We start from the raw sequence: 10,536 nt of genomic DNA on the forward strand, positions 1-10,536 counted from the left end.
TTTTGATATAAGTACTTCTCAGCCTATGTCAAATAACTGTAAAATTATTAAAGAGTATAACTTTTTGGGAATATATTTTGATAAATACCTGAAATGGGACCTGCACATCACAAATCTAAGTAAAAAATTAAATTCTGTGTACTATCTTCTTTCAATTCTGAAACATACTGTTAGTATGGATGTTTTAAAAACACTCTACTATGGTCTATTTTATTCTCTTGTATCATACGGAATCAATATCTGGGGAAGTGAGTCATCAACTAAGTTAAATAAAATATTTATTATTCAAAAGAAATCACTTAGGTCCATGTGCAATAAACCCCATAGAGCCCACTGCAGACCTCTCTTTCAAAGCCTTGGCATCTTAACAGTCACTAGTGTTTTTATTTATAATTCGATAATTTTTTTAAAAAGGAAAATGACTTTTTCCCATCAAATAATGGCACATACGCCTATGGGATTAGGACAAGAAATCATCTGTGCGTATTGTCTGCTAGCATGACAATGATGTCCAAGGGACCTCGTTCTCTGTGCATCAAAATATTCAACAGGCTTCCCATTAGTTTAAAAAATGAGAAATCACTCTCTATTTTTAAAAATAAGTTATTAATGTACTTAAATGAAATATGTTTTTCCAGTGTGAATGACTACTTCAATTCTGGGTAATTCTGAATTTTATATTGTGTAAATTCCTTAATTATGTGTGTAGGTGTATTTATTTTATGTTTCTTTTCTCTGGCTAGTAATCCAGTTACTGTACTTCTTGACGTACCCTATACGATTACATAATTGTATGATATTCTGTACCATACTATGTACTCATCAATTGGGGAAATAAAATAATAATAATTATTATTATTATTAGTGTTCACTAAGGTCATTAATCAGATGTTCATATTACAGCATTTATAGTATTACTCATGACAAGAGTTTTGACCTTAATGATTATGTTTTTTCTTATATGTATCTGTAATTTAGAATTACAGATACATATGCACTTGAACCTCATTCATTCCTCAGGTGTGGTTTGCCAGAGATAATTTTCCCTCAATATTATTCTTGAAGGTGGTGGGTGGCAAGTCATTCTGGAACCCATAACAACATGCCAGTGAGTTCAGAGCTTCTGGAAGCCAGTGCAAAATCTGTCCACAAACTGCGTCTTGTGCTGCGTTTCCTTCTTGGATGCCTCTATGGAAGTGAAGAGGCAGATGCTGTTCATGCTGATTCATGCGATGGACAGCTTTTAGATAAATATCTCCTTCATCTGCTTGGAAATTTTGATAGTAAGGTAAGATCCATTCTTGCCTTGATGGCTTTTGGGTTCATCCCAAATTAAACCAAACGGGAGATGGCAGTGTCCTCAAATATACACTGTTCACCCATGAGAACAGAATTCTTCTTCTGCTGATGAAGGGGGCACCTCCTTGCCCCAAAATATCTGTGAGTTTCATGAAAACCTTCGTTTCTTTCAATGACTGTCTAAATCAACTAAAATAAATACATTTTTATATGTATAGATATGACTTATGGAAAAGTTATTCCAAAGCATGATTTAGGTGGTATCCATCATCCCTGTTTGCCTTACAGGGTGTCGTGCTGATGCACTTCCATCAATATTTGCGCCGGTATCAATATTTGCGGAGGAAAGTATTTCTTTTCCTTGGCAAATAGCATTGCTTTCTTTCAAGTCTTTGACTGTGTTCAGGGACGGACCAGGCATGCTCTTCAGCAGCAGAAAGTTGGAAATGCTTATTTTTAATTGTCCCTTTATGTTCATGTAGTCTGCATTGCAGAAAAAATACTTTACTTGGCGAATACAGAAGGCAATCCAAATCGTCAGCACACTCAAATTTTTAAATAGGGACGATGAACACCCACTATCACATTCTTAGTGATAAGTTTTTCATAGAAACTTGGGAAAAACAACCAATAACAAGTCAGGAGACTCAAATTCATTAATGAGTCCTGAATTAAACTTGAAAACCTTATTTTTATAATATGTGTAAAAACTCTCCTACTTACTTCAGACCTGAAGATGCCAATTAGAAAAAGATGAAAGTGTTATATGCCTCGATGGTCCCATATGAGAGGAACCTGAAATTCATCAAGTTCCCTTCAAATCCCTGCAAAAAACTTTGCATCAAGGCCCATTCTTGTTAATTTGTTTGTTCGAGAATTTATTGTGGGAAAGTACAGGACATGGCTAATACCAATGTTCTGAAGATTCCTCCAGATATTTCTATATTCTGTAATGGTGTTTGTCCCGTAGAAAATGCTTTTAATTTTCAAATATCAATCAATCAATTTATTTTTGATTAGGGTAAGAAAGAAACATTGCACTTCCACAATTAAGATTTAATATTTCACGACCATGGTTTCGATGCGGTGCGTCATCATCAGGTGGTGATCATGAGATTATGCACAGCATCGAAACCATGGTTGTGAAATATTAAATCTTAATTGTGGAAGTGTAATGTTTCTTTCTTACCCTCATCATGAAGGAATTCAACCCAGTTAAACCTGAAACTGTTATGTTTATCTATTTATTTTTATCCTAGGATTTGTTGTACAAATATAGGACACGTCAAAGAAAATATACAGCTGCGAATTATAGTTGCAGATATTCATCGACAGAGTAGAACTTATGCTTTAACAGATATTGGCAAAGTTATTTTAACTAATGACATTTTATTGAGATTCCTCACATTGTCAGGTAACTAATTAAAAAGAATGAGGCCCTTATTTTTAGGCCCAAGTGCTGCATTTTTAGTTATTATAAATGATAGGTGCAGGTTTTTAGAGGTTCTGGTGTTACACGTATGATAATCTTCATTGCTATTGTAGAATAGGATGTTGCATGTTAAGTGCAACTAATGATTGTTGTATATATATATATATATATATATATATATATATATATATATATATATATATATATATATATATATATACATGTATATTATCATACTTATAACACCAGAATCTCTAAAAACCTGCACCTATCAACCTAAGATGCAACGAGGCTCCCACTGTAATGAACAATTTTTCAATTCTGCATACATTCTACCTCTATACCTCAAAATGCTCTGCATTCATGCTTTCTGTCACCTTAGCATTTCTCCCAACAATCCTCTTTCCTCCCAAATTATGAATATTATTTGTTCATTTGTTTTCCTCTCCGTCAATTACACCTTTTATCTTTTTCCACCATTACATCTCTAAAGCCTCCAATTTATGCATATCACCTTGCTTCATTGATCATGTGTCCGCACCTACAAAACCACAATCCATGAATGTAAGAAGAATGCTGGATATTTTCCACACACTTTTATACAGCACAACGTGTTTCAATGCATAGGCATCATCCTCATTTACAGACAACTTGTGGACATGGCAGAGGTACACTAGAGGGGCAGAAAGTGGGTGGGGGAGGGTAGGGGGAGTTGAGGGTTGGTAAAAGTGGTAAGATAAGGGATGGAGTAGGGAGAGAATGGTAGGTGCATGACCACCAATATCCACCCTGAAGCCATTGGCAGCATTTGGAGGGGGAGGAGGGCTCATGAACCGGATTAGGATAGGGAGCCTTCCATTAGGAAAAAGAGTTTTTCAAACCAAATGTCATTCACTACATGTCCTGTTCTTCGATTCTTCTTCATTTCCAACTCCCCCCTCTTGTCCAACTTCTTCCCTTTTTGAAAGGGATGTAAAATACTCTCCACTATATATATTAATTTTTCACTTTTGTCCTTCATGTTTCTCAGCAGAGAACAGAGTTGCCTTTGTTGTAATAAGCGATTCTAAATTGGTCTCTTGGGGAAGGGAGAAATATTAATATATAAAGTGGGAGATGGAGAAAGGAAATATGGATATCTTAGGGCTGCGCAAGATGAGATGGAAAGACAGTTGTGATTCCTGGAATGATGATTGTAGTGTTATAGCAGTGGATGGGAACAGAGCCAGCAAGGGGTGGCAGTAATTGTGAACAAAAAGTTATAAAGGGGAATAGTGAATGCCTCTTAACAAATTTCATGATGCATTGGGTTTTACTGTATAATAAGGTGGTTACTGTAGTATATGATGGTTTTATTTATTGTTGTATTTTAGACATACCGTAGCATAGTCATTTAAGTGTGTGCTGGAGATAAGTCCTTGCAATTTGTTCAGCAATTTTGTGATCTTAATGAGCCAATGAGTTGGGAGTGGTAAACCTATTTTTGAAAATATGCATTGATACTATTTTTACCCTCTGCACCACATACTTTATATGTTGGGTGCTCTTTTTGCGATTATAATCACTTTGAAGAAGTGGGGGGAAAGCCTTGGTAAAATATCTCTTTAACTTCTACAGTTGTCCTTTTTTAATTTGGAAACTTCAAAATTAAGTTTAGCATATTGTGTTTTTTTTAGGTCTGCATGCAGTATGAGACTTTTCAGTACAATCGTGTTTGCAGTACAGTTATCAACTTTATCACCAATGAAGTATCGGCATTATATTGCCACTTGATAAAGGATAGGTATGTGATCTTAATTACTTTATTTTTTTTTTATTTTGACCAGATGGGTCATTTCTATTCCGTTTCAATTGAAATATTCTTTAATGTAAAATTGAGAGCCTTTGAATAAAAGTATGGAACTCTTCCTTCTTTTTGCGATGGATAAATCGAAATGCATTCCCAATGAACTGTGGTACCATGTTCTGGTACCATGACTTGCAAGCATGCAAGTCATGTCCTGAAAGGAATGTTAGTGATTTTGTTGTGAAGTGGCCCAACGTCGGACCGTGATCAAACAGGTTGAAATTGATAGCGGGGGAACCCAACAAAGCAGCATTCCATCGCTCAAGTGTGCTCCGAGCATCTGGATAGAGGTGACGGGCTTGTCCGTGAGAGTTGTTTTTCAAACTTCTGCCCAAAGAAAATGCAGCGCCTGTTAGTACAAAGATTTGTGATCAAGTTTAGAGTGAAACTTGGCAAGACCGCTATGGAAACCATTTCTATGATCAAGACTGCTTGCAAAGAAAGTGCCCTGTTGGATCAGAAAGTGTTTCAGTCACACAAGGCCTTCTTGGAAGGCCGGGAATAGGATGACGACAAGAACCGCGCCGACAAATTAAACATTCCAAAAACTCAAGTTGTGAGATTGTTACGAACCATATGGGCCGAAGGTGTGTGCAAAAATGGTTCCAAAAGTGCTCACTGATGACCATTTATGCCACGTTGAAACGTGCCAAGAAAACCTCAACATGTGCAAATGTGAACCCCAATTTTTGGACAACGTCATTACAGGTGACGAGACTTAGGTATTTGAATGTAACCCGGAAACCAAAAGACAATCATCATCGCAGTGGCACACGTCAGCGTCTCCTCGCCCGAAGAAAGCCAAGATTAGCAAATCAAAGGTGCTTATAGTGTTTTATGATATACACGGACTGGTTCATCATGAGTTTGTAGAACCTGGAACCACTGTAAACGACAAATTTCATATGGAAGTCCTCAAAAGACTGAAACACAGGGTTCAATGCATCCAGCCAGACATTGCACCACGACAATGCAGAGGCTCACGGCATCTTCATCGTCACCGACTACCTGGTCAAAGCAGGGTTGCCAACGATCCCCCTAATCGTGTTGTTAATTTTATCTTTTTCTAAGACAATATCACCAAGTGTTTCAGTCTTGCAAAAATTTCCTACCCTAGAAGAGCCAAACATAGGGAGAATATGTTATGAAAATTTCAGAGACCATAATACGTAGATACTATTGTAGTTTGATGACACTATACTTATAGCAGTAGAGTTACTTGATGAAAACTAGCTTATATTTAGTAGTATTTTTAATGCTCAGTGATAGCTTAACACTCGTGTGGAAGAAAGTCGTCGTTAATATTAAGATGGAAATGTCTCTTTTGAGAAACAAAATAATACTCAGAAAAGCTATTGAAACTATCAAGAGGCTCCCATCAACAAAGGTGATGGGTGTAGACTTTTGAGTAATTGTATAGCACCTCTCAATTCTCAAAAAAACGTTCAATGAGTCTAATGAATTTCAATTTTTCGAATGCTAATTATTGCCTTCTCATCTCATATCAATGAATAATAGTTAACGATGTTAACTGCCAATCATCCTTGCCTGATGAAGCCTGAATTATGGCAAGGCAAAACTATTGCTGCTTATGCAAAATGAAGAGATGCCATATCCCAGATTTAATTTCATTATAATAAGTAGTAGTAGTTTAAAGGGAGGCGGCCAACAGCTAAGGTCATTTGCACCATTAGGGATGAACAGGAAAGGATGAAGGGTGGAGAGAAACCTGGGGTCGTCATTAGCCTAGTAGGTCCTAGAAATGCTGTTCCCTGAAGGATAGGTAATGATTGAAGACTGAAAAATCAAAACTGGGACTCTTATAAAGTTTCTAGCTACACTGCAACATGCTTGTAATCATGGAACTCCCACATCCATTTCCTGATGCACCTAATGTGTGTAGAAATTCATGCCTGTTAAATTCATGTTTCAGGCTCTACTGTTTTCCAATTGAAAGTAAAGAAAGGAAGTCTTGCATCAGAACAATTTCAGGAATTTTAGATGTTGTCAGCAGAGCAATTGCACCAATTCTACCTCATCTCATAGAAGAAGTTTATTTGCATCATCCAGTTCCAAAGGGAGGTAGGTCTTTCTCCATTGATATGATTATGGTGATGATGTTGCAGTGCTGATGAAGAGGATATTCATGTCCTCTTGCCATTTTATCCAGATGCAGGATTCTTCCGATGGGCATCACGGAACAGCAGTTCTCTTTCTAATGAATGGAGTTATCCCGAGGTTGTCAAAATCGTGGAACTAGCTCTTCAAGTTCGTTACAGCATCAACCAAAAGGCAGCAAGTTTTGGAGATGGAAATACATGGAAGCTTGGAGCAAGGATCAGAGCCAATGAGGAAGCATTTCAGATGTTAAATGTATGTATACATCATTGTCATTATATTTTGCTAGGCTTCAATTGGAAGTACATGTATTTTTCAGATCTTTGTTGTAGTGCTCTGCTGTTACTCCAAAATGTTAGTTCTCATGGCAAAATTCTTTGAGTAGCATAACAATATATGTATGCAAATAAATTTGTATTGGCGTCCATGAAACTATAAATAACCCAGATTTCATTTACTGAGGTAGGTAACATTAACTTTTTTTATGCTTAACTTAGACAAACTTTGTTTTCATAACTATGAACTCAATTCATATTCATATCGGGCCAAATTTGTCATATTCCAAATTATTAATCTATTTACATGCTCATGTGTCAATTAGGGAGTTGTTGTACATGTATAAATGCCCATATGGATAATGGAATTTAAATGTTAAATCAATTTTTTTAGTAGGGATTAAATTCTATAAAAATTGATTTCCTTGTAACTTAACTTTATTTAAAATATTGTTTTAGTCCTCAACCAAAATTAAAGGATTTCTTTGAAAATATAATTTGAAATGTGAGGATTGTTCACTTGAGTGTGATTGCAAATATTTATATTTGCATGATTTATTCAGCAAAATTTAGATTTTATGTCAAATTGTCAGCTTAATGTGTAACACATATGAGAGTAAGGTGGAAACTTCTCGGCCTGACACAGAGGTGACATTCCAATCAGCAAAAATTTATGATACCTGCCTGGGTGCACTTGTCATTAGTTCGTAAGACAAGTTTCAACTTGTCCTCTCATAAAGTAGTTGGTTTACATGTATTTTTGCAATAGATGTCTTTCATGTATTTCGTTAAAATGGAAAACCTTGAATTCCATCTGGTCGTAAAATTCTTGGTTTGCGATGGATTCACCCCCAAGGAAATTCATTCAAAGTTGACAAAAGTGTATGGGGACTCGGCTCCTTCAATGTCAACTGTTTAAAAGTGGGCAGCTGAATTTAAATGAGGCCGCACATCCCTTGAAGATGACCCACGTGAAGGAGAGCCAAAATCCACAACCACGCTGGAAACCATCGGAAAGGTGCATGATATCGTGTTGGATGATAGGGGAGTGAGGGTGAGTGTGAGATAGCTAAAAGGCCGTGGGGGGATATCGGAAGAAAGGGTGCGAAACATCTTGCACCAAGAAGTAGGGATGCAAATACTCTCCGCAAGGTGAATGCTGCATTTGCTGAATGCCGATCAGAAGCAAATGTGCAATTAATATTTGGAGCAATGTTTTGGCAGTTTCAAGAGGGAACCGACTGATTTTGTGTGGTGATATGTCACCACGGATGAGACGTGGGTCCACTTCTACTCACCAGAAACGAAAGAGCAGGTGAAGCAGTGGGTGATAGCCAGTGGTTCAGCGCTAAAAAAAAGCAAAGTCGATCGCATCGATTGAGAAAGGCAGAACAATTACAGGCGAATATCACTCAAACCTTCTTGACCAGCTGAATGCCAAAATTCACGAGATATGAGGTTTGGCTTGAAAATGAAAAAATCATCTTTCACAAGGGCAATGCACCTGCTCGCAAAGGTGCCTTGGTGATGGGAAAACTATGGGAATTGGGGCACGATTTGATCTTCCATCCCCCTAATTCCCCTGATTAAGCACCCTCAGACATCCATCTGTTCCCAAACTTAAAAAATTTGTTTCTGAGATGCGCTTCATGTCCAATGAAGTAGTTAAGAGGGCTGTAAATGGATATTTGCCTAGCCTTCTTGACTCTCACTTCCGGGAAGGAATGTGATGTTGGAGAAATGCCGGACCAAGTGTTGTTGAAGTCAAGGGCGATTGTGTAGAAAAATAAAATTATGTTTCAACTGAAAATTGCAGTCTTTCATTGTCAGGCCAAGAACTTTTCACCTTATCCTAGTATGTGGTACAGGTTTTGTTGATTTGAATCTCGTATTGCTCCAGCAGCAGGCATTTCAAGTGGAAACATGTTCATGTTGCCTGTGACGATAGTGGAAGTAACTTGAAATGCGGCATTGAGATTTTGCATTTGCCTGAAAAAGTCTTAGTCAAAGCTTATTTAATACTACAGGAAGCTTATTACATACTAATGGAGAGTCTTTTTTCCTATAGCGCTGCTAGAAGGTGAATCAAAAAGTGTATAAAGATAGGAGGCAATCAATTTTGAAGGAAGGTGTACTGGCAGCTCCAATCAGTGCTCCTACTGAAATAAACATAAACACTAATGGTTCTATTGTGAGGGTAGATCATTGAATAACATTAGGAGTACTGTCAAAAATATAAAAAAAATTTTTGGGTGTCATTCACACCTTGGTTACAAAAACTTCACATGAAGTTTGTTGTATGTAGTGGGTGGGCTCTGTGAAACCCATGAAATCACTATTATATAGGAAAAATCAATATGAATTGTATTCTAAATCCTCCTTATAGTGTAACTTAGTTCCTTTAAACAACTTAGTGGAAAAGCTTTGAGCACCTCTGAAGTGCGCGGCCAGACAGTGAGGGATCTGGGTTTGCATTCCAGTCGGTGCAAATGGTTTTTACACTTTAAAATTGTGGCATTGTAATGCAAATTAGCGGATGACTCTGTTAAAAGTTACTATCATGGTATCTCCTGCAGTTTCTTTGAATCAGCTTCAGGAACTGTAGTTTATTTAGAACTGTAGCTGTCCTTACACATTGCTGAAATAATCATATTCCAACAATTTTTGCAGGTATTGCAGTTGAATGAAGAGAGCTGTGAGTCGGAATTGGCTGAGATATTACAAGTGTCTCATGTGTGTTTGCAGAACAAAGTGTTGAAAGATGATGCAGACTTATCTAAGGATCCCACAATGAGGGCACAATTATATTTAACTAGCAATAATTATCAAGAAATTGAAGTTTCTTCTCACCTTCCTGTGTCAGTTGCAATTTTTTCTTTACAAGGAAGCTTCTTCAGGTGTGAACGTTGTCGTAAGTATACTGCAACTGAAGATGGAGAACTCTGCCAACGTTGTAGTGCTGTTATAGATTCCCAATGTAATAAATTGTGATGACAACATTGTTGCAGTTATGTATTTATTGTATAATCACTTAAATATTATAGAATCATAGCCAAATTGTTTTGGAAGTATATCTTTTAATGAAGTACGACAAACTCTCAATTATCTTTGCTAATGAATGCCTGATGATGTACAGCAAATATGGGCGTGATATAAACGGACAGTTTGTTTGAATAAAAATAGTTTTAAAAAAAAGTGACTGTGATTAGGAAGCAAATAAAGTTTCTTTTTAAGTTCCTTGTGATTTATTTGCTTGTTTATCAAAGGGAAGTACAATTTTTTCCAAGTTTGGAACTATTTCTTTTAAGGGTTGAATTATAGTTTTAAGAGAACACAACTGTCATTCAGAGAATAGCAGAAGGTGGATATTGTCTAAAAGCCCTATCCACATAGTCAAGATAAAACAAAAGGTGATTGTCGAAGAATGAATGCAGACAAAGATTGCTGATACAGATTCATATTCATCATGTGAAACTGATTAAAAAATGCACTGTCAATAATCAATGACTTATTTGTTGTGTAGTTAAATGATATATTTGCTCACCTTTAAGGAGGACATGGAATTT

General features: G+C 36.7%; 1 protein-coding gene across 1 annotated transcript in view; it reads left to right on the forward strand.

Moving 5' to 3' along the window:
* The window catches only part of IleRS-m (Isoleucyl-tRNA synthetase, mitochondrial), a 37,650-nt gene extending 27,443 nt beyond the window's left edge, over positions 1-10,207 (forward strand). The window contains exons 14-18 of the mRNA XM_071598838.1: positions 1,066-1,288; positions 4,408-4,514; positions 6,511-6,659; positions 6,748-6,950; positions 9,641-10,207. Coding sequence (XP_071454939.1) covers positions 1,066-1,288; positions 4,408-4,514; positions 6,511-6,659; positions 6,748-6,950; positions 9,641-9,961 — 1,003 coding nt within the window. The 3' untranslated portion in view covers positions 9,962-10,207. The remainder of the gene's footprint in view (positions 1-1,065; positions 1,289-4,407; positions 4,515-6,510; positions 6,660-6,747; positions 6,951-9,640) is intronic.
* Positions 10,208-10,536: the final 329 nt, after the last annotated feature.

Source organism: Hetaerina americana, unplaced genomic scaffold, assembly GCF_022747635.1.
Source record: "Hetaerina americana unplaced genomic scaffold, ioHetAmer1.1.p SCAF_10, whole genome shotgun sequence".
Classification (NCBI taxonomy): domain Eukaryota; kingdom Metazoa; phylum Arthropoda; class Insecta; order Odonata; family Calopterygidae; genus Hetaerina; species Hetaerina americana.